The sequence below is a fragment of the Panthera tigris genome, chromosome E3 (genome assembly GCF_018350195.1).
Source record: "Panthera tigris isolate Pti1 chromosome E3, P.tigris_Pti1_mat1.1, whole genome shotgun sequence".
Taxonomy (NCBI): Eukaryota; Metazoa; Chordata; class Mammalia; order Carnivora; family Felidae; genus Panthera; species Panthera tigris.
Genome location: NC_056675.1, coordinates 21,905,089 through 21,931,681, shown reverse-complemented (window position 1 = coordinate 21,931,681; position 26,593 = coordinate 21,905,089). Strand labels below are relative to the sequence as shown.

Here is a 26,593-nt window from a genome sequence, read left to right as displayed (position 1 = left end):
GAAAAACTTAACAGGATTGTTAATAAGGTTCCTCTGGGTCTATCCTCTGGATCATTTGTGATGATGGGTTTTGGTTTCCTTATCTGTAAAGGAAACATACTAAAAATTTGACCTCTCCCAATTCTGAAATAATCTCAGTCTCTGAAATGTTTTAGTTGCAATCGCCGAGGAACCCTCTTCTTTTTACACCTTAATTAGACGAGGATCTCCCCACCTCTGTCTAAACTGCACATTTTTCATAACCAAAAGGTCCTTGGTAAACAGTTTTCAAAATACTCTTTTACGTTTTTTTGAAAGTATCAAATAGTTTTCAGATTAAAAATGGAATTTTAGCTAATAAGTGCTGATGGATCTCTCCTTTTCCTAAAATACATAGAAATATATAGCAAAAGACACATTTAGACCACCACCACCTCCAAACCAGCTCATGACTAGATTCTGAGAAATTTTTACTAACATTAAAGGTGATAGAATTTGGTTTGCAAAATGTATCATGCTGTTTGCTGGGGTTTTTTTTGTTTGTTTGCTTGCTTGCTTTTGATGTATTCTGACATAAAAAGGCTTCGCATTTGGGGCAAGTAGTCAGATCTAGGTCCTTTGTTTTGTGGGTTTTTTGTTTTTTGTTGTTTGTTTTGTTTTTTTTTTTTTACTTTTTTATGTATAAAAATTCTCATTCACTGGTGACTTCATGGTTTCACCTTTTAACACAATCATATGAAATTATTTTTGACAAATTTTGTCTCATTTCAAGAAATCTTTTTAAAGTATTGGATATTCCTTTTCTCCTGTTGATTTAAAATGCTAACATTTCACAAATGCTTGGATCTGTTTCTGGTTTGCTTTTACTGTTCGGTTAAAGCTTAGACACTCGGGCAGTGCAGCACTGGCTAGCTGTTGCATGATCATGCGGTTCCCCCCACCCTCTCCCACTCCTGAGATTTTTTTTTGAATTTTCTTATGTTCTACATGAATCTTTAAGTCACTTAAACCAAGTTACAGACTCCTGCTGGCAATTTCTTCTAATTGAATTAAACTTTAAGAAATAATATTATTATTATCTTCTTATTCAGGAACAAGTTTCTGTATTTAATCAAGTTGTCTTCTGTGGCCTGCAATCAAATGTAATCATAAATGACTAAATATTTTTGTTAGCTTTGTTCCAAGCTGCTTTATAGTTTCTGTGGCTGCTGCAGTTAGGATCCTTTTTCAATCACATTTTCTCATTGACTATTTCTGGTGTATAGGAAAACCATGGCTTTTACATGTTAACCTGCTTTGTTTCCTGTCTGCTCTCCGTACCTTTTTCTGGATCATCTTCCAGCACAAGGCTGCGTATTAGTGTTGACGACACCTATCCTACCTTTTTCCTGTCGTTATGGGAGTGCTTTTGCTGTTTCAGTGTTAAATTCCAGGTCTGTTCGTTTATTTTCAGCTTAAGTAGTTTTGTCTAACATTCTTGATCTTACTTACTGACTCCTGCTATTTGGAAGTGGCAAGAAAACACGCGCTTGCAGAAAAACAAAGAATGGAAACAAGTACTTTTGCTCTAGCCTTTGAGATGATGATGATGGTGGTGGTGGTGGTGATGGCGGCGGCGGCGGTGGCGGCGGCGGCAGCGGCTTGATTATTTAGATTTGGAGATGTGGATGGATTTGGGGCTTGGCAGCGTTTAGGATTTGCCGTGCTCAGGAAGCAAGCAAGGATAAATCTTAGGTTTTAGGAAACTTACTGAGATGAAGAAAAGCAATAAAGAAGCAGGAACTTTTTTCCCCCTTTGAGAGGAGGTGCCTGTGGGGGAATAATTCAGGAATTAGCATTCTTTGTGAGTTATGTAGAGATTTAAAGTAAGCAGGTTGTTGTATGCTTTCCAGTTTTGTTCTTCCTGAGATAGACGTGATGGAGTGAAAAATGTGCTTTGGAGACAGGACTGAAAAATCCCAGTAATCGTCACTATATATTAATCAGTGATAATAACCGCCCTCATTTATTAAGTACCTACTCTGGATCAGGTATGGTTCAAAGCACTTTTAATTATTAACCACTCAATCTTCCAGCTATTTGTGATGGGTATTATTATCGTCCCTGCTTTACAGATGAGGAAACTAATTTGCAGGAAGACGGAGCCTCTTGCCTGTGATCACACAGCTAGTAAATGGCAGGGCAGCTTTTAAGTCCAAGCAGTCTGGCAACAGAGCTGTGCTCTTACTCACTGTACCCAGTTGGCGCTCCGTGGAGCAGTTCCTCGAAGCTGGTGTTGAACTAAATACTTTACACAGGACAGTGTAGCTCCCGGCTGGGTGGCGTGGTGCAGTTTGTGTCCCCAGTCTGCAGACTTGGTCATACAGCTGCTGCATAGAGCCCGGACTTGAACCTCTGTGTCTCTAGAGTTCCAGCCGTGTTGTTATTAGCCACCTAGTTTTTTCACCCAAGTGCTGAATCCGCTCTTCCTCACCTGTGCTATAACTTACCCTCTGGGCCTCGATTTCCCCGTCTACAAAGTTGAAGGTAATAGCTGTGCTTTAGGGTCGTTCCAAGGAGTCAGTGACAAAAATGCATAGAAAACACATGACCCATGGTACTGAATGATGTTGCTGGCGGTGCAGGTGCTAGTCCGTGTATTGGCTTGTTTTTGCCCAACGAGACAGACTGTTCGGTGTCTTGTGTTTTGTGACAAAAATCCTTCTCACAGGCAATGAAAGATGGCAAACTTGATTTGGCAGCTGAAAAAACCTGACTCTCAAACAGGGAGCGGAGACCAGAGTCTCTCATAGAACTTTAAATTTCATGTATTTAGTGAATTATATACATGCTTTTGGTTTCTCTTTAGTCCTTTTTTCTGCTACTCTTTTCTAGCTCATAATGTTTTGCTGCTTGGAGGTTGTGCTTTGAGACAAAATGATACCAGGTGAACCTGGTTTTCCACATTAGCAACATCCTGATAGTGAGTTATATATGTTTTCTAGGCCTCCAGTCCCTGGCGGTTGGCTCATTGGGTCTGGGATATGACTTGAACCCGTGGGTTATTTAGAAGCACCACATAGGATTCTGATTACCACTCTAGTCGAGAACTACAACATAAGCGACCCCCTAAAGGCAGTCTAAATGCAGACATCTTATGCAGGTTAGCATCTCTGAGAAACTACTAACTACCAGATCCTTAAGCCAAATGAGAGTAATGAATCTGGGAAGGTATTAGAAACATGAGAACTGCCTGCCCCCTACCTGCGGCAAAATAACTAGATGATGAGATACAGCGGTGAGGCCAAGAGTATAGGATTATATGACTGGTCGGTCATTAATAGTGTCCAGTGTCTGCCCTTGATTTTTTTAATCCTCGCAATTCTGTGATCTTCTAAAAAAACATGGCTGTGAAGGTAAATTAAATTTTTATGAAGGGGAATGGAACTAAAAATATGCTGACTTGTGTGCAGTATTTCAGGTTGAGTATAAACACTAATGAAATGGAAATATAATGGAAAAGACTTTGTAATTTTTATAAGCATGTTATAATACCCAAAAACAGTTGTGTGAAAAAGCCGTTCTAAGAAAGGGAAGACAAGAAGGCATTTCTAGTATATTTCTAATACATTTAATCAAGTTTGTCTATTTGTCCGTACCCATCTACTTTCCAACCCCTTCTTTCTCATGTCAGGCCTCTAGGCCTGGGTTGCCTCATTATGCTAATACGCTTACTATCACCTAGTCCTTCCTGACACCAAAATTCTTTTCTTTGCTGATAAGGTAACAGTTTGTTCATTCAGCAGATATTTATTGAGAGGGGGCTCTTATGTTCCAGGTGCTGCTTTAGGCTTATAGGATAACATCAGTGAACAAAGCAGCAAAATACCCTTCCCGTATGGGATTAACAATTGGATGAGAAACGTTGGCGGCTGGCATATACCCAGTGCCTTTGTAACCATACTGCCAAGTATCGTATTTGTCAGTATGGCGGAACCACATACATTTATAACGTACTTATCATTTTCTCAGACCCTTCCTAAGTGTTTTTGTACTTCTCCTTTACTCTAGATCTAAACCACAACACTTCAGGATCCCATTATGAAAATTCGCAGCGGGGACCTGTGTCTTCTCCGAGTGACTCTAGCACAAATTGTAAGAATGCTGTTGTGAACGACTCCCCTGAGAAAGAAGTATGGCCCTCAGTCCCTGGCAGTGATCCAGAGTTGGCTTCAGAATGTATGGATGCTGATTCTGTCTCCAGTTCTGAATCAGAGAGAAACATCACTATCATGGCTTCAGGGAACACAGGTGGTGAAAAAGATGGCCTTCGGAATAGCACTGGACTTGGTTCCCAAAACAAGTTTGTGGTTGGTAGCAGCAGCAATAATGTGGGCCATGGAGGTAGTACTGGGCCATGGGGTTTTTCCCATGGAGCCATAATAAGCACATGTCAGGTCTCTGTGGATGCTCCTGAAAGCAAATCAGAAAGTAGCAACAATAGAATGAATGCTTGGGGCACTGTAAGTTCTTCATCAAATGGAGGGTTAAATCCAAGCACTTTGAATCCAGCTAGCAACCATGGTGCCTGGCCAGTATTAGAAAACAACGGACTTGCCCTAAAAGGGCCTGTAGGGAGCGGTAGTTCCGGCATCAATATTCAGTGCAGTACCATAGGCCAGATGCCTAACAATCAGAGTATTAACTCTAAAGTGGGTGGCTCTGCCACCCATGGTACCTGGGGAAGCCTTCAGGAAACTTGTGAATCTGAAGTAAGTGGTACACAGAAGGTTTCATTCAGTGGTCAACCTCAGAATATTACCACTGAAATGACTGGACCAAATAACACTACTAACTTTATGACCTCTAGTTTACCAAACTCCGGTTCAGTACAGAATAATGAACTGCCTAGTAATACAGGGGCCTGGCGTGTGAGCACAATGAATCCTCCTCAGATACAGGCTCCGTCAGTTATGAATGGCACTTCCCTTTCTCACCTTAGCAATGGAGAGTCAAAAAGTGGAGGCTCTTACGGTACTACGTGGGGTGCCTATGGTTCTAATTACTCTGGAGACAAATGTTCGAGCCCTAACGGCCAAGCTAATGGTGACACTGTGAATGCAACTCTAATGCAGCCTGGCATGAATGGGCCTGTGGGCACTAACTTTCAAGTTAACGCAAATAAAGGAGGAGGCGTGTGGGAGTCCGGGGCAGCGGGTTCCCAGAGTGCGTCATGGGGAAGCGGGAATGGCGCCAGTTCTGGAGGAAGTCGAAGAGGGTGGGGAGCTCCCGCACAAAACACTGGCACTAATCTACCCGGCGCGGAGTGGAGCAAACTGCCTAGCAATCAGCATTCCAATGACAGTGCAAACGGCAATGGTAAGAAGTTTACAAACGGATGGAAATCTACTGAGGAAGAGGATCAGGGTGCTGCCACATCCCAGACAAACGAGCAGAACAGCGTGTGGGCCAAAACAGGAGGAACAGTGGAGAGTGAAGGTAGTACAGAAAGCACTGGACGCCTCGAGGAAAAAGCAACTGGGGAAAGTCAGAGTAGAGAGAGGAGGAAAATTGATCAGCACACATTACTCCAAAGCATCGTGAACAGGACTGACTTGGATCCACGTGTCCTCTCCAACTCTGGTTGGGGACAGACTCCGATTAAGCAGAATACTGCCTGGGACACCGAAACTTCACCTAGAGGGGAAAGAAAGACTGACAATGGGACAGAGGCCTGGGGAAGCTCTGCCACACAGACTTTTAACTCAGGGGCGTGTGTAGATAAGACTAGCCCTACTAGTAACGATACCTCATCTGTATCGGGGTGGGGAGATCCCAAACCTGCTCTGCGGTGGGGAGATTCCAAAGGCTCGAACTGCCAGGGGGGATGGGAAGATGATTCTGCTGCTACAGGAACGGTCAAGAGCAATCAGTGGGGGAACTGCAAAGAAGAGAAGTCCACGTGGAATGATTCGCAAAAGAGCAAACAGGGATGGGGTGACGGGCAAAAATCAAACCAAGGGTGGGCCGTGTCCGCCAGCGATAACTGGGGAGAAACTTCAAGGAGTAACCATTGGGGTGAGGCTAATAAGAAATCTAGCTCAGGAGGTAGTGACAGTGACCGGTCCGTTTCCGGTTGGAACGAACTTGGTAAAACTAGTTCTTTTACTTGGGGAAATAACATAAATCCAAATAATTCATCAGGATGGGATGAATCTTCTAAACCTAATCCTTCCCAGGGATGGGGAGATCCTCCAAAGTCTAATCAGTCTCTAGGTTGGGGAGATTCGTCGAAGCCAGTCGGTTCTCCAGACTGGAACAAGCCACAAGACCTTGTCGGATCCTGGGGGATCCCGCCAGCTACAGGCAAACCTCCCGGTACAGGCTGGCTGGGAGGACCTATACCAGCCCCGACAAAGGAAGAAGAGCCCACAGGCTGGGAGGAACCATCCCCGGAATCCATACGTCGCAAAATGGAGATTGATGACGGAACTTCGGCTTGGGGAGACCCAAGCAAGTACAACTACAAAAATGTGAACATGTGGAACAGAAACGTCCCGAACGGCAGCGGCCGTTCAGACCAGCAAGCACAGGTCCAGCAGCTGCTCCCGTCTGCAAGTGCCATCTCCAGCAAAGAGACGGGCGGCGGCTCCGGTAAGTTTCCACCGGGTCGAGTCTGGTGGTGTCACACAGCACCCCCCAGGACTGCAGTAGCCTCGTTTCGTTTACCGCTGCTGTTAAGATTTGTTTCACAGAGTAGTTGGATATGCACGCAAAGGGCTTTTCTGCTCTAATGCAGGAGAAGCTTCTAGGGAAGATGGTAACGGGCAAGGTGTGTAACATGAGGGAGCGGAGCTCTGCCGGTGGCCGCGCTGGTTGTGACCCTCACGCGCTCCATTCTCTGTTAGGAAGGCTTCAGAAGGCAGAGTCGGAAAAGTGGTGTCGAGTGGGAATGCCGTACATTTCCCACTTCTCCGGAGCCTAGCCGTCACTTCTTGGTTTTGTTATTTGACTACAGTAGTCCCAGAAATACAGCAAGCATCCAAGTATAATACTCTAAACACCAGGTGCTATATTTGGCCTTCAGAGACATTTATTTAAGGAGGCCTGAAATCCAAGTCTGTTAGACACACAGTGTGTATGTGTGCTTAACACATTTGATAATACTTTTCTGGTGGTACGTTCCACTTTCCTCCCATAACAAGGAACTGATTGCCATCTCTGCAGATTATCTTGACAATGAGGTTTTCATTAAGTGTCACTGGAATGCATTGTCTTTGTTAATGGAGGTTTTATTGAATAATAATCCCACCGGACGTAGCGATAGCAGTGTTTTCATAAACTAACCTCTCAGCATCTAATAAGTCTCCCAAGTAGAGCTTATTGTATTAATTTGAATTTAATTCTTAGAAGAAACAGGTGCCTATCTGAGGGAAAGGCTGTTTGGGTTCTTTTAAACAATGTTGATGGGTTTGCTTTGGGCAACTTAACACTTCAGAATTTTTAAGAAGCATTGTCCAGCAGGTATAAAAATCGGATACCTACCTTTTGTTAGTCTGGCAGTTCATTTTTGTTTATCCCAGAACAGTGATGTTGTAAGGTTGCCCTTAGGGTACAAATTTCATCCACACGCTGTTACGCGGCTTGATCACCCGCTTGAATTCACTAGGTTTGGCTCAGAGTGACTTGACTTTCCCAGGAATTAAGTTCGTCTTCGAAGGAAGATAACTGGCCATAATCGGGGTTATTGGAAGCAGTCTGCTCTACACCCAGAGGGCAGTTAGGAAAGAAGAGGTGGAAAAAGTCACATCACTGGCTAAACTATCATAATGGGAAATGACTCGTCATCTTTGCATAAAACAGATGCCATCTGTTTTTGCGCATCACAGCATCATTATTAGATACGTGAATGTGAAGGTCTTCATCTTTTGTTCCCTAAAGTATTCCTTACTGCCCCTTATTCCACCGCCCCACCCTACCATGTGCTGATGACTTCTTTTCCCACACTTTCTAAAGGCTGGGGTGAGCCCTGGGGGGAGCCTTCTACTCCAGCCACAACTGTGGATAATGGTACTTCAGCATGGGGTAAACCCATAGACAGTGGTCCCAGCTGGGGGGAGCCCGTTGCTGCGGCATCCAGCACGTCCACGTGGGGCTCCAGCTCTGTTGGTCCTCAAGCGTTAAGCAAATCTGGTAAGTTGTTGATAATTCCTGGTAGCTCTTTTGTCACAGTGGTGATCGGTCATTGACTAGGACTGTAAATAATCAGATAATGTTTATATTGTAAATGTATTCCTGTATTATCATACTGGATGATTTCACTGGCTCTTTGAATTCGTAACTTGGTTTGCTCTTTTATCGTTGTGAATTTTCTTACCTTTCCTTAGAACTGTGCTAACTATTAAGGATTTGCATATACTTCACCAAATCTAAATTACATTTTACCAAATAAGATTATCTAGTAACGGTCAAGCAACTTTTATGCTGTCCGGCATGAGTGACTGAATATATAGTCATGTGGACGCATATCCAAAATGTCCGGCTGAGGTTTCAGATAATTCCCTGAATATTATATGTAAAATGAACAAAGTTCAAGAAGGACCCCTGTTATTTAGATGAACACGGTCACTGTCCCATAAGTTGTGTGTGGGGTACCCCGTAGGACTTCCAAAGGCTGAGTATAGAGATGAGATACTTTCTGCTTATGATTTGCAATACTTTTTGGCCGTGCTCGTTGAAAATGTATTTCAAAATGAAGTTTTAAATTTTTTCTGTCCTCTGCCCTGTGCGCTGCCATGCAGAATGTTAAGGGTGAACAAGAAGGCTACCATTGTTCCATCTTAGGTACCTTCTGTTTGTAAAAGCATGGGAGATGTTTCATTGAAATTTTTAATTTAAAAAAATTCTCAGGCTTAGGCGTGCCTGGCTGGCTCAGTCGGTAGAGCATGCGACTCTTGATCTCGGGGTCGTGGGTTTGGGCCCCATGTTGGGTGTAGAGATTACTTCTAAAAAGAAAAAAAAATTCTTGCCTAATGGAACTTTCAACTCAGTATAAAACATACACTTCTGCCCTGTAGATTTGGGAAGGGAAGTAAAAGCGGGGTTTTTTTAGGTACCCCCGTCTCGCCCCACCCTGTTAATGAGTACTCATCCTCTAGAAAGAATTGTTTGATTAAAGCATGTTTCTCTTTGTATCACAAATCCACAATCAGGGCCAAAATCTATGCAAGATGGCTGGTGTGGTGATGATATGCCATTGCCTGGAAATCGCCCCACTGGCTGGGAAGAGGAAGAGGATGTAGAGATTGGAATGTGGAATAGTAATTCATCTCAAGAGCTTAACTCATCTTTAAATTGGCCACCATATACAAAGAAAATGTCATCGAAGGTAAACATTTCAAGGGCACAGCCCTTGCAACTTTGAATTCCAAAGGTAGTTTACCCTCAGAAAAAATTGCTGTCCTGCCTGCCCATTTATGGCAACCAGTACAGTCTAGGCAGTCCCCAATTTAGGTGTAGCCTCGTGTACGGGCAGCCACCTAGAAAACCATAAGACCACAGGAACTTCCTTTCTCCCCACTGCTACAGCTTGGGATTTCTCTCCTCCTCCCCTTCCACCAGTGCTGCCTGGGACAGCCCCTCACCCAGAGTGGTGCCCGCAGTGGTGGGGATGAAGAGAAGGGCAAATCTCCATGTTGACTCTTTCCATCCCACCGCCAGCTCATCTCCCATTCCGCTTCACCCGGAGCCCCCAACCCCCCTTTACCCAGAATCACCGTCTTCCTTTCTCATCCCTCGTCCTCAGCCCTTCCCTCACCCCGAAAGGTCCTGTGACAGAAATGCCCAGAAATGATCAGAGTTGTTTGGTTTGTCTCCGATATGTGGACAAATGTTACCCCCAAACCTGTCGGCACATCAGAATCATAATGGCATTTGTTAAAAGCACAACCTCCTGTACCCCAGACCTGCTGTAGTTTTGGAAATTGGACCCCAAATGTCTCTGATGCAGAGCCAGGTCTGAGACCACTGACATAAAGCACAGGTTCTTAAGAGATGGTATTGGATGCTGGTGTCAGATTCTCTTGGGGACCATTTTCAAAATATATGCCCAGCCCCCAGGTGGTTCTCCCTGGGGGGCCCTCCCCTGGGGGTTCTCCCCCCTCCCCCCCCCCCCCCCACCGCCGCCGCCGCCTTTTTGAGAAACGTTTGTTTTGTTTTGTTTTTTACACCCCCCTCCCCACCCCAAGGGACCTTGCAGGTAAAATATCCAGTAGCTCCCTTAGCTGGCCACCAGGGTCCCTCCCTTTCAATCCTGGGATTCTCAGTCTAGGACCTGCCATTTTCCTTTACAAAGATTTTCATTTGGCTGAATTTGCCTGTTGCCTCCATGTAGTTTATGAAGTGTTTTCCCATATTTTACATAAGCCATTTGATCCTCATGACCTTTTGTGATAGAATACTGATTAGGAATTTGAGACCGGAAAAGGTGGTGGCATGCCCAGAGATACATAACTAGTAAGTGACAGAGCGGGAACTTAAGTTTAGGCCTTCCAGTTCCAAACCCTGTGTTCTTCCCACTGGACCATGCTGTTTTGTGACTTTGTCTTTCCTTACAGGGTCTGAGTGGCAAAAAAAGGAGAAGGGAAAGGGTGTGTAGCCTTTTTACTCTTTCTCCTTTGTTTCTGCTAGTAAAAATCTTTTAGAAAGCAACTGCAAACATTTATTTAGCCTCTGCTGTGTGCCAGGTACTGTGCTTGGTGCTGGGGGTTCAAAACCACTAGGACATGAGCTGCACCTTCAAGGAGCTCAGAGTCTAGTGTGGGGCCATAGGAGAGCTCTAAGGAGTGCCCACTTGAATTTGGAAGATGCCTGGGGGTGGGATGTGCTAAGGAGAATAGTAGCCTGACATACTAAAATGTGGAATCTCTGGACAGAGGTGACAAGAGATCTGGCTCTATAGTTAGATGAAGGGGCAGGTTGTAAAGTCTTTTCAGTACCGTGCCAAAGAACTTGAGCTTTATTCTGTTTAAAATACAGAGCCAGTGAAATTGCATAGAAGGCAACATGAACTTGGGTTTTTTAAATTACTCACTTTAAAGAAAGCTAACCAGTGATCGTATGAAAGATCATTGGCACTGAGGAGGGACCAGAGTTGGGGATCTCAGGAAGCTTCTGCACTCATTCGGGTGAGAAGTGAGGGCCTGAATGGGGAAGCAAGAATGGATGTGTAGTGCAAGGACTGATTGGAGAGACATTTTGAAATGGAAGGGACAGAAGGCCTTGGCAGCCAGTTAGGCGTGCGGGTGGGAGTGAGAGGCAGAGGAATCAAGGACGACTTCAGAAACCATGGCGAGGGCTGTTAGGTGCTTGCTTCAGAGACCTGCACTTGGGGGGGACTGTGAAGCTGTGTTCTGTCCCACAGTCGGAAGGAACAGGCGGTAGCAACGGGAAAGGGAAATTAAGGCAGCAGACCGAGAATGGCCCCATGGTCTTCACATTCACGGGACACCTTGGTCCCTGTGGCTTCCAGCCTCCCGGTCGACCGGGCATGTCGTGGACCATTCACCCCCTCGAAGCATGTCTCGGTACATTCTGTACCGCCTGTTCCCGGCCAGCACCGGGGTGGAAGGGGGGGTCCCCAGCCTCAGCTGCTGCTGGGGTACTGTGTTCTTGACAACACGGATCATAATTTTTCAAGTCTTTCATTTGGAAACGTGTGGTGCTTTTTCAGTACAGCGCATGCAGCATAACTAAAGTACGCGTTATGTGGGTTTCTTTGGATGAACCCGAGAAACCTAATGACTACTTTTACATTAGTGTGGTGTGAGAGCTCCACAGATCCAGATTATGAGTAAGCTCTCAGAGCACCATCCAGTTATAAACTGGAAACTGTGTGACGAGCAGTTCTCCGTTAGTCCGAGGACCTTTTTTCCTTGTGTGGGTCATCAAGGCCCTTTGCTTCCGTCTTTTCCTTCTGACTGCTTGCCTTTAGGGATTTCTCTGTACATTACAGCTATACCAGAGGACTGGAGCAAAGGAAGTTGAAAATCAAATAAGTTGATTTGTAATTGTTAACAACTCGGATAAGAGGTGGTTGAAGGAGAAATTAATTGGCTAAAAATGAGAGTGGGGAATTGTCTTGAAGTTATAGTAATCCATCACTGTACCCAGATCAATAGAGGTGGCCGTGGCAGCTTTCTACTCTTTTGTTTTGCAAAGGGAACCATGAAAGGTGGAAACAAACAAGAAGAAGCGTGGATAAATCCATTCGTTAAACAGTTTTCAAATATCAGTTTTTCGGTAAGTATGTTTTCCCAGCAGCCCCCTCCCCTTTTAATGGTGGTCTGATACCCCATAATGTTATAGGTGGTCTGTTAACCACCTATAATGATGGTTAAATTACCCTAATTTAACTTTTTGTTTTCTTAACAAATTATTACTTACGTTTGAGGCCTTATGAGTCTGCTGGAGGTTACAATAAAATGGGCCATGAAGCCTTCTTTATTTTTATAGTTGTAGCTAAAAACATCGGTCACATATCCTCTTTGCCTTTTGACAAATAACGAAGTAAAGGTTTTCATTTTTAATTTCTTTCCATTGATGAATGAAGGCCTGCTAACATGCCCCATTTTCTTCCTTCAGAGAGACTCACCAGAAGAAAACGTACAGAGCAATAAGATGGACCTTTCTGGAGGTAAATCAGGTTGAGTTTGTATTCATCACTGATGGACAAACGGATCTGTGACATGATCCTACTAAGCGAGCACTGACCTGGGCCAGGAGAGGGCAGGTCTGGGTTCCCGTTACGGTATCCTGTGCTCTCCAGCCCGCGTTAGAGTACGGTGGTTTATAAGCCTTCCAAGTGCACATCGCTGTGCAAGGTCTGAGGTCATGGTGATACCAGTCTGTGATTACCTCAAATCTAGTCCTGTCAGGAAGAGTCATCCAGGTTGGGTGATAGAGTCTTAGTAATTCAGGGAACGGTATGTGTAAAGGCTCAGATAATAGGACAGAGACAGTATAAGACAGCTAGAGAAATGGCAAGTAGTTCCATGCAGTGGGAGAAGAAATGTAAATTGGTTGTGGTGGTGGGAGTGTGGTAATGAAGAAGCTTTGCCTAGGGAAGGTGCTAGAAATGAGGCAGAGGCTAAAACATAGGGAGCTGGGGGGTTTGAACTTTATTCTGGAAGCACAGAATTAAATGATTTGAAGCAGGAGAATGACATGATTTGGGTTTATGTTTTAAGAAAATTATGATGGTAGGGGCACCTGGGTGATTCAGCCAGTTAAGTGCCCAGCTCTTGATTTCTGCTCAGGTCATGATCTCACCTGAGCCCTGTGTCGGACTCTGCACTAACAGCATGGAACCTGCTTAGGATTCTCTCCCTCCCTCTCTCTCTCTCTGCACCTCCCCTGCTCATGCATGCATGCTCTCTGTCTCTCTGTCTCTCTCAAAATAAATAAACTTTAAAAATAATAATAATAATAATAGTAAAATTATTATGGCTGCAGGTTGAAAATGTCTTAGGACAGGAAAGATTCGCGGCAGAGGACTAAGGACAAGATACCAGAACCAGTGTGAGATTTGTTGGAGTGGGATTTCAAATCCAGTGAGGATTTCAAAACTCTAAGATAGTAGGTGGGAAGACTCTTAATTCTGTGGAGATTCAGGAATTAGAATCGACGAAAGTTGATAACCAGTCTGAACCAATTCATTGTGGAGGGTGAGGGAGCGGGTGTGATAAAAGCTGATTTCCACTTTCTTGCCTGAAAACTTTAGTAGGTGGTGCCGTTTTTCTGTTAGTCTGAGTCCGGGCAGGAGAGCGGACTATGCAGTGATTTGAACAGGAAGGTTTGATACAAATCTAAGGAATTATTCGAGTGACGAGGCTTTGGCTAGTAGGAGGTAAGGAGCACACTGAAGACAGACTAGCAGAGGCAAGGAGAGGTCTCTGACCTTAGGACTGAGGTGGCGTGCCCGTGCAGGGGGTCCAGACTCCTGGACCCGGCCTCTGCTCACCGCGTGGCAGAGAAGTCACGGTGGTGTCGCCCACGCGGGACTGCAGGAGCTGTGCCCCGCGGGGAGGTGTCTCACGGGAGGCTCTCTGCCACTAGACCGCCAGAGCCGCTGCCGGGGGTGCCGCGGCAGGGTGGGGTCTGTGCAGCAGGAGGGGGTGCCTGCACCCGGGAGACAGCAGTGTCTCCTGCACCCTCTGCCCGCAAAGCTGCAGTGTCGGCCGGCCAAGGGAAAGATACGGAAAGGGTCCGGGGCTGACGAAGTGAGTTTGGAGCTGAGAGGCGGTAGGTCGATGGATGGCACGGTTCACCCCGCCCTTCGACCACCGTCTTCCACACGCGCCCTGTGCGCACACTGCCCTGTCCCACTGCAGTGGCAGAGCGGCTCTGTCTTAACGAGACACGGCTCTCTTTCTCTTTCTGACGGGTGAGGAAGTCTGCCCTCTCACCAAACTGAGGAGACACACACGGTCCCAGTAGTCATTGCATTGTCATTGGCGGTATTACCACCCCTCAAAGTTAGTCACAGTTGAGACTGAAAGACCGAGTTGTAGAGCGAACTTTCAACAGTTGGATAGGGTAGGAACTTTCATCAGTTCAGAGTGGATAAAATGAAAATGGGAGAGAGAAGGTTGGCCTATCCAGATAACCACACTCATGTAACAAACCATAGGAAACGTGCGGAGCTTGTACTGACCTCGTTTCTGTGATTGGTCAGACCTGTGGCTGGTGTCCTGGCTTGCTTCTGTCGCCACTCGTCCCACACTGTCCTGCTCTCACCAGTACCTCAGCGCCCCCGGCTTCCTTTGCTGCTGGAGGGATGCAGGTCTTTGTTCCCAAAGAATCCAAGCCCTGAATCATCCTGCCTTTTCTTGGTTGCTCTGGCTCTTCATTGGCCTTTACTTGTGGGCCCGGAAATGCGAAGGAGCACCCCCAGAGAACCCCCTGGGTTCTAGAGTCCTCGCGGCCCTCGTTTTGTATCAAAAAGCCCATTTCCTCTGGTGATCAGAGTCACTTCAGCCAGCAGATGAACCCCTTTTGCCTGGCGGTTCAGTGGCACAAGGAGGGCAAAATGTCCAGGTGCCGTTTTCATCTTCCAGTTCAGCGGCCTGATGTGTCTCCTCGTAGAAGGGTTTTCTCTCTCTTGAGGACTAAGGTCTCCAAATCTGTAGAGTTGCTGGAACAGGAAGCAAGAATTCTGAGTGGCTTGTTAGGTATAACAGAGAAACCATGCCGACTCTCACCTTCTGATACCCAGACCTCTGTGTTCTGGTGATGTGGGTGGCAGTGTGCGCCATGAAGCAGAAGCCCATCCTTGAAGGATGTTGTCTCCCGACTTGGTTCGTAACCAGTTCTACCTGTCAGTTTGGCTAGCTACTTTTGGGTGACGGCGTATATGGTCAGACCGCTTGATCCATGGGCGTGATCCCATGACCGTCCTCCCTTTGCTCTGGAGTGAGTTCCGTGGTCAGACACAGTGCTGTGGGGATATAAGGCCTTCCGCCAGACTGGGGATGCCAGAAGCTTTTCAGGCAGGAAAAACAAATCCGTATCCGGACCGTGGGTCCGGGTTCTGTGAGGAGGAGGCCCCGCCTCCTCCATGGCTCACTGAATGGCACTCGAGTCGCTGTGCTGTTGTGCTGGTGGCACTTGGTGGAAATCTGTCCGCAGAGCCGTGTCTCACTAGAGTCTCTGCTACAGAGCCATGTGGAGGGATGGGGGGGGATTCTGGGGGCTGCTGGGAGCCCATCGAACTTCCTCCCACAGCGTCTCTCCGGCGCCCTCTGCCGACAGAGCCTCTGCACCAACTGGCAAAGGAAAAACTGTAAAGAGCCCAGGTGTGCTTTGACCGGGCAGTCAGAAAGGGTGAATTTGGAGCTGAGAGACAGTAAACAATACGTGGTTATTATTAAAGATGAGATACATATAGGAATAAGAAATTGAGTTTGAGGTTGCAGAGAAGGCAGAATGTGGACCGTAATGGGAGAGGAAGACCTGAGAGAGGAGAAGGTGTGAGCATGTCTTGTCTCCAGTTTCCCCATCTGCTGAATGGGGGCGAGAAGAGTAGGGTTACCAGCATGAAATTAGAGCACACGTTTGGGACAGTGAGTGCCCGGCACATTGCGCGCATCTGTCCCGATGGCGCATTCTCGTGGCGGCTGTTTTTGTTATTTGTAACTGGAAATTGTTTTTATTATAAAGTTTAGGTTAAAGATGACCAAAGACATCTTAACCTATTTACTTCAGGTTAATTGGTTCAGTAAAACAGCAGCGTCTGCTAAACCCAACTTTACTTGTGAGGAATGCAAGATTTACTAAATGCAAGCGCATTTTTCACACGTCCTTCTCAAGGCAGAAGCCCTCCCGCAGGGAGGAAATGTTTTGCTTTCTACTGTAAATTTATCTGAAGCCAACTGAATCGTCTTCCTACATGGTAACATCATTTCCTGCCTTTATTAGGAATGTTACAAGACAAACGAATGGACATAGATAAACATAGCCTAAATATTGGTGATTACAATCGAACGGTCGGGAAAGGCCCTGGTTCTCGGCCTCAGATTTCCAAAGAGTCTTCCATGGAGCGCAGCCCTTATTTTGATAAGGTAAGTTGTTTGTTTGTTTGTTTGTTGTTTGTTTGTTTGTTTCACCCCTGTGGCTAATAACCAGTACACTTAATGGCATAATTTTCTCATTAGTGGTTAGGGCATTTAATGTAAGGTACTGCTTATAATCCAGTGCCAAATCCTACTACTGGATTTGTAGTTCATTCTCCCTTTTATGTTTCAATTTAGCATAGGGATTGCATTTTGTATTTTCTTCTGAATCCCATAAAATGTGTTTGGTTCTTTTTATGTACTCTAGAATTAACACTAATCTGATCTCTTCTGTTCTCTACCTGTTTCCTGTTGATGCTGGAATGTCATGTGACTTCTCTTCTGTTCCTGCAATGATTTCTCCCTTCTACTTGTTTGCTTGGCTGGTGTTGCACATCTTTCTGTCTGTCCAATCAGGATGGCATTGTAGCAGATGAATCCCAAAACATGCAGTTTATGTCCAGTCAAAGCATGAAGCTTCCCCCTTCAAATAGTGCACTACCTAACCAGGCCCTTGGCTCCATAGCAGGGCTGGGTATGCAAAACTTGAATTCTGTTAGACAGGTAAGTCCACGCGTGTATTTTAGGCTCTCTGTTGAATGCTTTGTAGAAGTAATAAGATCTCTCTTACTTGTAGTTACTGTGTTTAAATCAGTATTACAGTGTGGTATTGCGACGTCCGTCCCTAAAGAATCCCACTGGGGTTCTGTTGCTGTCGTTTGGTTTTGCAGAATGGCAATCCCAGTATGTTCGGTGTTGGAAACACAGCAGCACAAGCCCGGGGCCTGCAGCAGCCTCCAGCACAACCTCTTAGTTCATCTCAGCCTAATCTCCGTGCTCAAGTGCCTCCTCCATTACTCTCCCCTCAGGTAGCGACTGCGGGCGTGCTCTCCCCTGTGTACCTGGAAACACTTGATATTTGAACGAGACAGTTAGGTGCTCATCACGTCGACTGGCATCTTTGAGACGCAGCTAATGCAGAATTAGCTGTCTTTACGAACGGATGTGGGTTGGGTCAAGAAAATGAGTCCAAGTTCAGTTACACCTGAAATTTACCACTACCTTCCAGAAAACACGTTGAGGGGAGGAAGACAACAGCAAAGTAAATTGGCCGCTTTAAGATTTCACCCCTGTCCTCTTGTAGTTAACCCAGAAAAGTTTATATGAACGATAAAGCAAAGCAAGAACTTAACCAACCTTCCATGGTAATAGTCCACAGATTTAATTGCTCTATTGACAAGTCAAAATACACAGCACATTTAGTTAGTTTTGAGTTATTTGATCAACGTTATTAACTTGCCATTGTGATCCTAAGGTTCCAGTTTCATTGCTGAAGTATGCACCAAACAACGGTGGCCTGAATCCGCTCTTTGGCCCTCAACAGGTAGCCATGCTGAACCAGCTATCCCAACTAAACCAGCTTTCTCAGATCTCCCAGTTACAGGTGAGTCGGTTAACAGTCCTATTCAGTGCAAGTCTGTTGAGCGTCTACTGTGTGCTAATAAACCCAAGACTCTGCGGGAAGCGTGGCAGCAAACAGTGGGTGCCGTCGCCCCCAGGAAGTTTACAGTCTGTCGGGGAGGACAGGTCGTGAGCTGGAAGGGCGGGATGCTCTTCGAGCACCACCCAGTCAGATCTGGGATGGCGGAGGGAGTGGGATGGGGGCGGGGAGGGGGGGGTGAGGACATGTCCCTCATGAAGCGCAAGTAGTTTAGACCGAACCAAAGACCGAATTCAACAACGGCTTGAGGCCAGGGAGCCCCAGGAAGAGGGTACGCCAGATGAGGCCACGCCTTAGGTCCACCTGCAGCCATCCCGAAGCTTGCTCTATGACACGACTCTGACGAGGTGCTGACGGTCTTTTCGCCATCTCCCCTCCAGCGATTGTTAGCGCAGCAGCAAAGGGCGCAGAGTCAGAGAAGCGTGCCTTCTGGGAACCGGCAGCAGCAAGACCAGCAGGTAGATCGCACCTTTCTTTCCCCTTTTGCTTCGCTTGCGCTGAACTCACTTCATTCGAGCTTGTGACAAGAGAGGCGAAATGCCTGTATCAAGATACGACAAAATATGTGATGCGTTAAGTCTCCTGTTTGCCCGGAGGCCGTGTTAACTGGAGTGTGGTGATTATTCACCTTCCTGCCGGGGAGGAGTGGAATTCGGCAGTTGAGGGGGGAATACCTGGGTATCCCTAAAGACTTTCTCTCCAGTGTTTCCCGATCACTTGGTTGTTTTCAGGGTCGACCTCTTAGTGTGCAGCAGCAAATGATGCAGCAGTCTCGCCAACTGGACCCCAACCTGTTGGTGAAGCAACAGACCCCGCCAGCTCAGCAGCAGCCACTCCATCAGCCAGCCATGAAACCTTTCCTCGAGAACGTCATGCCCCACACTACACCCGAGCTGCAGAAAGGGCCGTCACCAATAAATGCTTTCAGCAACTTCCCTATAGGTGGGTTTCTCCTTGGCCGGGGCATTCACCTGACACCAGGAGCCACTGCCCGACGTCTTCTCCCTTGGCGGCACCGTTCTGTCCCCTCGGAACCGCGCCGGTTCTGTGGCTCGTTCCTCTCTGGGAGCTGCCCTGCCTCTCCCAGGGTCAGCCTATCTCCCTGCTTCCAGGAAGGCCTCTCTCCATTCCAGAAAACCATGCTGTTTCAAAAACTCCCTGCTCATTTAAAGTGGGTTAGAATAAAGGTGAAGTTGCTCTCGAGCCCCAGGTGGTTTCCTTGTAGAGTGGGGGGGGGGGGGGGGTGGGAGGGTGGTGAGTAACCACATGCCAGAGACACCCGGAGCAGTGCCGCTTTGGGGAATAACTGGGATGAGTGGCTTCTGTGGGGCAGCGCCTGAAATTGTCACGATTGTCTGAGTCTTTAGGGGTGATTTCTGGCTTGAGTGTTGAGTGTAGGACACAGAGGCAGGAGGGTTGCCTCTGTTGCCCTTGCAGTAGCCCCCCTCTTCCTTTCTTTCCCTGTCTCCCTCTGGAAACGTCAGGCTTGTATGTTTTCCCCCTCCCCGGGTCTCTTTTCTCTTTGTGCCTCTGATTATATTTTGAGCCTTGATTGTCGACACTCTGTTGATTTTGCTTTTGCTTTCTCTCTTTTCCCTTAAAACGGCTTCTCGAAAGCCAGCTTGATTGGTAGCCAGCCCAAGTGTGTTGAAGACCGCTAACGAGCTAGCCTGCTCTTGGCCGTGGGCGGGGTGGGGCCTGCTGTTGCCCTGCTTCGCTTCACTCTGGCTCCCCCTCGTATTGCTGCGGACTCTCAGCAAGGACAGAGAGATACACTTTCCTGGTTAAGAGGTCTGCCTAACCCATACCAACACAGCATGGTTGTCTAAATCAGGCATTGGCAGACTGGAGCCTGTTGGCCACATTTGGCCGGTGGCCTGGTTTTGTAAAGAAAGTTTTATTGGAACACAGCCATGGTCTTTTGTCAGCGTATTTTCTGTGGTTGCTTTTGTGCTACAACAGAGTTGCACAGAGACCCACAGACCTTGTGGCCCACAGAGCCTGAGATACTTACTATTTGAAGCTTCACAGAAAAATTTGCCGAGTCTTGGGTCTGGTTGATGAGTCCAGAGAACAGCAAATGTAATTGCTGTCTTCCAAAAATTGGGATGATATTAGAGAATTTACGTTATTAAAGTTTTTTTTTAATGTTTTATTCATTTTTGAGAGAGAGACACAGAGTGTGAATGGGGGAGGGGCAGAGAGAGAGGGAGACACAGGATCCGAAGCAGGCTCCAGGCTCTGAGCTGTCAGCACAGAGCCCAGTGCGGGGCTCGAACTCACAAACCGTGAGATCCTGACCTGAGCCAAAGTTGGTCACCTAACTGAGCCACCCAGGCGCCCCACGTTATTAAAGTTTTTAAGTTTGACCTGATATCACATGGACTGTCGTCAAACCCAAGTATTTAAAACTATTTGTTTTGAAATTTTAAAATACGAACCACCTGGCTATGTGGCCAGAGATTCTGGCTCCCATTGAAAAGTGTTCATTTTTAACAAGAATCTCAGATGATTCTGATGTTGATGGTCCCTGGATCACACTTAAGAAGCCCTGGCTTAACAGTCAGTTTTCTGACCCACAGTATGCAAGATGGAAATTTCCATCCTGTTCCAACAGAGTATCTGAGTGTGATGTGTTTCATCACCAAAGGTCAAGGAAGTTGCGCCTTGAGATATGGGAGTCTCTATTAGAGCAGGACGTTTTTACTTTTTTTTTTTTTTTTAATGTTTGTTTTACTTTTGACAGAGAGCACAAGTGGGGAAGGGGCAGAGATCGAGAGGGGGTCAGAGGATCCAAAGCAGGCTTCGCACTGACAGCAGAGAGCCTGATGCGGGGCTCGGACTCACGAACCATGGGATTGTGACCTGAGCCAAAGTCAGATGCTTAACCAACCGAGCCACCCAGGCGCCCCAGGACATTTTTGCTTTTCAATGACGGTGTCCTTTGGCTGGCCAGCCAGTTGAAAACTTTTGTTTATAAGCAAAAGATAACTGAACGTGATTCCCTATGTTTCTTCATGCGTGGTGCTCTTGGGGGATAGCTAAAGAGATCTATTTTATTGGAGATAAACTTTAATATTGAGCTTCCTTAAAATTGTCTTTTTACCAGGGAAATTTATTTGTTTGCTTGTTTATCGTTTGAGAGAGAGCAAGCACAAGAAGGGCAGAGGGAGAGAGAGACGATCTTAAGCAGGCTCCACACTCAGCATGGAGCCAAATGTGGGGCTTGATCCTAGAACCCTGAGATCATGACCTGAGCCCGAAATCAAGAGTTGGATGCTCCAACTGCCTGAGCCACCAAGGTGCCCCACCAAGGAATTTTAAAATAATCATATTCTGTAGAGAAATAGTTTTCCACATTAACACAATTATAGTTTTAACAGTTTCTTGGTTTGAAAACATTGGGTTATTGAATATTAGAATATCTATTGAGGATTTCTACACAACCTTGGCCAGGGGCCCACAGTGTTCTGCCTACCTTGTGCTTGTCTGTAATCATTTGGCTGTGCACATTTGTAGGGTGATACCTGCTAAGGAACAGTCACAGGTCACAGGATTAAAAACATTAGATTAGTTACATGTTTTTTTCTAGAAAATGGAGGTCGTGGTATTGGAAGGAAAACATGTTATGTTTTATAAAGTGGTTTTCTATTAAAATATTGTTTTGTTTTTAGGCTTGAACTCAAACTTGAATGTAAATATGGATATGAACAGTATTAAAGAGCCACAGTCAAGACTAAGGAAGTGGACTACAGTGGACAGCATTTCTGTGAACACATCTTTGGATCAAAACTCCAGCAAACATGGTATGAAATACATTCTTACATGTTGTACTTAAACAAACAAACAAAACAAAAGCCTGTAGAATACTAAATTTAGGCTTTTATTTTCTCTTAAATGTCTGTATTTGTAGCCAAATCCACGTAGACCCTTTCCTCATTATTAAAAAGTGCTTAGTAGTTATTAAATCTTAGTTAAATTTTTAAAAAGGCACAATTAACACAATTAATGATTTTGTACAAAATCGAGATTCAGTATACATTTGGGGTTTAAAAATTTGTCCCTCTTTAATGGTCATTTAGGTTTTTGCAATAGATTTGGTCGTTCTAGTGTTCTACTTAACATTTACTTAATTTAGTATGATGGGGAGGGTATTAAAAACTCCCAGCATAATTTGATTTCTGTCAGCGTTTTGTATAATGGCACATTTTCTTCATGTATTTTGTTGCTTTGTGTAAATCATAGAGATTTCAATATTATTGTCTTTTCATCCGTTAATTACATTTGTTTTTTAGAAATATAATTTTCAACCTGTTTAACATCAATCCATCTAGCAAATGTTAGTGGAACATTTTCTGCTTTCCAAAGGACCGTTCTTGGCCACCTGGCCTACATAGATACACATGCACACGCACGCACACCATTGAGCATAGATGAGCCAGGAGCAGTACTTGCCCTGAACGGAGCTCTTTGGTTTGGTAGCAAAAGTCAGCATGTAACAGCTTTTACACCCTGTGGTAGGTGCCAGGAACACGGACGGACTGAGATGTTGGCACACGTGGGATGGCAGTGTGCGGGTCCACTGTTGGGGGGTGGCAGGGGGCAGGAACGACAACCTGTCGGTGCGCTGGCTCTGGAAAGGCTTTTATATGGAGACTAAGAAGCGGGTCTTCAGACCACATGAAGGGGTAGAGAGAGGATGGCAAAAAGAGTAGAGCATTTGAAAAGTTCAAACGCAGGACAACCCCGCGGGGTTCTGTTATGCACGCGTGTCACGGAGGTGAGGGGGCAAAGGGAGGAAGAAGAATCTAGGACAGTAGAGGCCAGAATGAGCAAATCACAGACCACTTTGTGCCGTAAATCATCTTAAACTTTCAACCCAGAGACACAGAAGACTCCAAGCAGTGTAAGTGAGGCAGAAGGCAGTGGATGAGGAGAGAGTGCACCAAAAAGAGCCTTAGAATTAAGGATGGAAGGGCTGGGTAACTAACATAAGTCCTTGTGCAAATACATGATTATCCGTAACGTACCTCCTGGGCCTCTCTCCTTCATCCCAACCCCTTGACCTTTAAGACTGGGCTTGGGGTGGGGTGCCTGGGTGGCTTAGTTGGTTAAGTGCCCAACTCTTTTTTAAAAAAAGAATTTTTTTTTTTTTAATGTTTATTTTTGAGAGAGAGAGAGAGAGAGAGGGAGACACAGAATCTGAAGCAGGATCCAGGCTCTGTCTGAGCGGTCAGCACAATGCCCGTTGTGAGGCTAGAACCATGAGATCATGACCTGAGCTGAAGTTAGACGCTTAACCGACTGAGCCACCCAGGCGCCCTGCGCCCGACTCTTGATTTTGGGTCAGATCATGATCTCACAGTTCATGAGATCTAGCCCTGCATCAGGCTCTGCCCTGACAGCATAGAGCCTGCTTGGGATTCTCTCTGCCCCTCCCCTGCTGACACTTTTTCTGTCTCTCAAAATAAATAAACTTTAAAAAGGGGGGGTAACTCCTGGGTGGCTCAGTCGGTTAGGCGTCCAACTTCGGCTCAGGTCACAATCTTGAAGTTTGGAGTTGGAGCCCCACATCGGGCTCTGTGCCGGCCGCTCAGAGCCTGGAACCTGCTTTAGATTCTGTGTCTCCCTCTCTCTGCCCCTCCTCTGCTCCTGGTCTCTTTCTCTCGAAAATAAATAAAACATTAAAAAAAAATGTTTTCTAAAGAAATCAGGAATAGAGGCCAGCGCTCAGAAGAAAAATCTGAGCTAGAATAAGGTTTGGTATTCATCAGAATGTTGAGGTCATGGACATGGACGAGGTTGCCCAGAGCAGTGGAGCCTAGAAAAGAACAAGGACAGCATCCGGGTGTGGCTCTAGTGAAAGGAGTGGCTGGAGAGGTCAGATGTAGAGAGCCAGAGAAACGCTTCTGTCATACGGTTTTCTGTCTTCTCAGGGTAAAATGGAGTTTTCCATGTCTGCCCTGCTTATCTGAGCCTCAGTTTCTTTGTAAAAATGACCTCTTGCCTTCCGTGCACTGCTGTGGCAGGTGTCACATCCCTCATGTACCCTACAGTGCTCGGCATACTGACCCAGGGCACGCCGGTACATGGTGTGTGTCACATAAATGGGGTCCTCAGCATAGATTTTAAAGTCACATACACTTAGGATTTCATCCCAGTTCCTAAACTCCTTAAGCCACAGTGTTTGCACCTGCAAAAGGAAATGAGCCCTCCCAGAATTGTTAACGGGACTGAATGCGGTAACAGCCGTCAAGCTCTTCCCTTGCGGCTTGGCACCTGGTGTGTGCCCATTTGGGCGGCGGGGCCTTCCTGTAAGCAGCCCGTTCCTGTGTGTCCTTCATTGGCTTCAATTAATCAAATGATTTTGTATTTATATTTTATCTTCTTTTACAACTTAATGTTGATCTTTTTTTCCCACTCATTTTATCGCATGGACTGTTTTTGCATAAATCTGCAGTGTAAGCAGTAAATTCTTAAGTTTTTTAGTTACTAGCTTAAACAGTAAATACTTTCATTCTTATATATGTTCTAGGAAAGTGCTCTTCTTCCGAATAAGGAAGAGGTTGATCCTTTTTCTTTGCTCCAGTCTAGATCCCTGCTGTTCTTTATTTACTTAATTTGATGCTTGAAACTTAGTCATTCTTTCTTTTCTTAAAAATATTTCTATTAGTAATACAAATTACTTAATATTTACATGCTTCTCTGCTCCCAGAATGTTCTCCTTGTCTGTACTTGAGCAGGTGGCATAGCTGATAGTAACTAACCCAAGACCAGTGGTTTTTGTTTCATAGGTATTATTTCGGTATCTCCAGACTTACATTTCATCCCCTTAAGAATTAAGAATGGGGCACTGGGTGGCTCAGTCAGTTAAGCGATCGACTCTTGAATTCAGCTTGGACCGTGATCCCGGGGTTGTGGGATTGAGCCCTGTGTTGGGCTTCGGGCTAAGCATTGAGCCTACTTAAGATTCTCTCTCTGTCTCTGTCTCTCTCTCTCTCTCTCTCTCTCGCTCTCTCTGCCCCTCCCCCTGGACCCCCTGCACAGGTTCTCCTTCTCTCTCAAAAATTTTTTCAAAATCAAGAATGTTTGATCTGATGTATTCTGTTTGGTTGCTTTGATTCTTTCTTTGTCATTGTATTTTTTCCTCCTCTGTAAAAATGATTTCGGAAATACTTCTTGACCCGGTTGTGGTTTTGGTCTTCAGCTCCAGAAGGAAAGATGGTTTGATATCTGTATGTGAGAGCCTGCTAAATGTCGAGTCTCGGAGTGTTGGCTTTTTCAAAAAGCTTTGCAGTCTGTGTAAAGAAGTGCTTTTTCTTACACTACTACCCTCCAGTTCCTCACACTCTCACGTTCTCCCCTCCCGGGGCTGCTCCTTCCTGATCGGTGGCTCCTGCTGGCCTCTCTCCCAGCAGAGACTCGGAATCTTTTTTGTTGGCTTTGTTTTTCCCTTTCCTTATATTAAGAAGAGGGAGAGGAATGTTAATCATCCTATTCCCATTATTGATAGTTCACTGCGGTTTCCCTTTCTCGCTTATAATCAAATTCACACCTGGCTGTCGGTGTTCAGCGAGGTGCCGGCCCACGTGTTATGTTTTGTTAGACCCTCACGATTTTGAGATCATCTTTTTCAGCATCCGTGTAAACATTCAGAAAACTTCACGCACAAATTCAGACTTGTGGCGTCTCTTAGAAACAAGCAGGCCTGGCGGCACGGAGCTCCGGAGCAGTGACCACCCGGAGCGGGGTAGCTGCCTGCTGGTGCGCTCGCTGCCCCGCCCCGTGGTCCCCACCCCCACCCCCCACCCCCCACCCCCCACCCCCGACCAGCCCCGGGTGGCAGCATTTGCCATTTGCGTTTGCACGTACTTGCGAGTGCGGGGCTTGTTCCGTTTCTCTTCTCCCTCCCCTCACACCTGTGCCCTCCCTTCCACTGGGGGAAAGAGATTTGCCTACAATCCCTAACCAGAGAGATCTCGCTCTCTAGTCCTGCTCCCATTTGGGGAAGGACCACGGGAGTTTGCCTGTAGCCAACCTCCCTCGCGTCTTCATCAACCCTGAGTTCATGTTGGCATTTGTGCTTCCCTGTCGTGGAAGAGAGGGGCTGTTGTCCCCTAGCAGTGGAGCAGGGTAGAGATCATCTTTAAGGGGGAGGCATGTGATGGTAGTGTTCAGGCTCGCGTCAGACCCGAGCTGAGGCTGGGGAAGGCTTTGGCCGGCATTGACTGCTCACAGCACTGTCTGAGATGGGGTCTCTGTTTATCGCCATAGAGAGCTAGTAATAAGTTACTTGTGGAGCAGAGAAGAAAGGGCGAACCCAGGAGACCTTCTGTGTCAGAAGTCCCCAAGACCACTTTCAAGGTCACTGGTTTGCCAGAAGAATTGACAGAAGTCAGGAAAGCCGTATGACTCATGGTTATGCTTTATTACAGCAAAAGAATACAGACGGAAGTCAGCAAAGGAAAAAGGTGCATAGGGCAGAGTCCAGGAGAAGTTTCCTGTTGTCCTCTCCCAGTGAAGT

General features: G+C 46.1%; 1 protein-coding gene across 13 annotated transcripts in view; it reads left to right on the top strand.

Annotated features, from left to right (window-relative positions):
• Positions 1-26,593, top strand: part of TNRC6A (trinucleotide repeat containing adaptor 6A) — a 99,693-nt gene that overhangs the window by 58,803 nt on the left and 14,297 nt on the right. For 9 of the 13 annotated variants that reach the window (XR_006212490.1, XM_042971854.1, XM_042971844.1 and 6 more), the window contains 12 exons: positions 4,030-6,612; positions 7,975-8,151; positions 9,171-9,346; positions 10,575-10,607; positions 12,178-12,258; positions 12,601-12,652; positions 16,435-16,577; positions 17,300-17,437; positions 17,884-18,012; positions 18,450-18,527; positions 18,801-19,011; positions 21,744-21,875. Coding sequence is in view for 12 of the 13 variants with exons in the window: in XM_042971854.1 (XP_042827788.1) it covers positions 4,030-6,612; positions 7,975-8,151; positions 9,171-9,346; positions 10,575-10,607; positions 12,178-12,258; positions 12,601-12,652; positions 16,435-16,577; positions 17,300-17,437; positions 17,884-18,012; positions 18,450-18,527; positions 18,801-19,011; positions 21,744-21,875 (3,933 nt within the window). In the remaining variant the exon portion in view is untranslated. Of the gene's footprint in view, positions 1-4,029; positions 6,613-7,974; positions 8,152-9,170; positions 9,347-10,574; positions 10,608-12,177; positions 12,259-12,600; positions 12,653-16,434; positions 16,578-16,985; positions 17,133-17,299; positions 17,438-17,883; positions 18,013-18,449; positions 18,528-18,800; positions 19,012-21,743; positions 21,876-26,593 lie in introns of all 13 variants that reach the window. The other 4 variants (XM_042971855.1, XM_042971849.1, XM_042971845.1 and 1 more) reach the window with 4 other exon arrangements.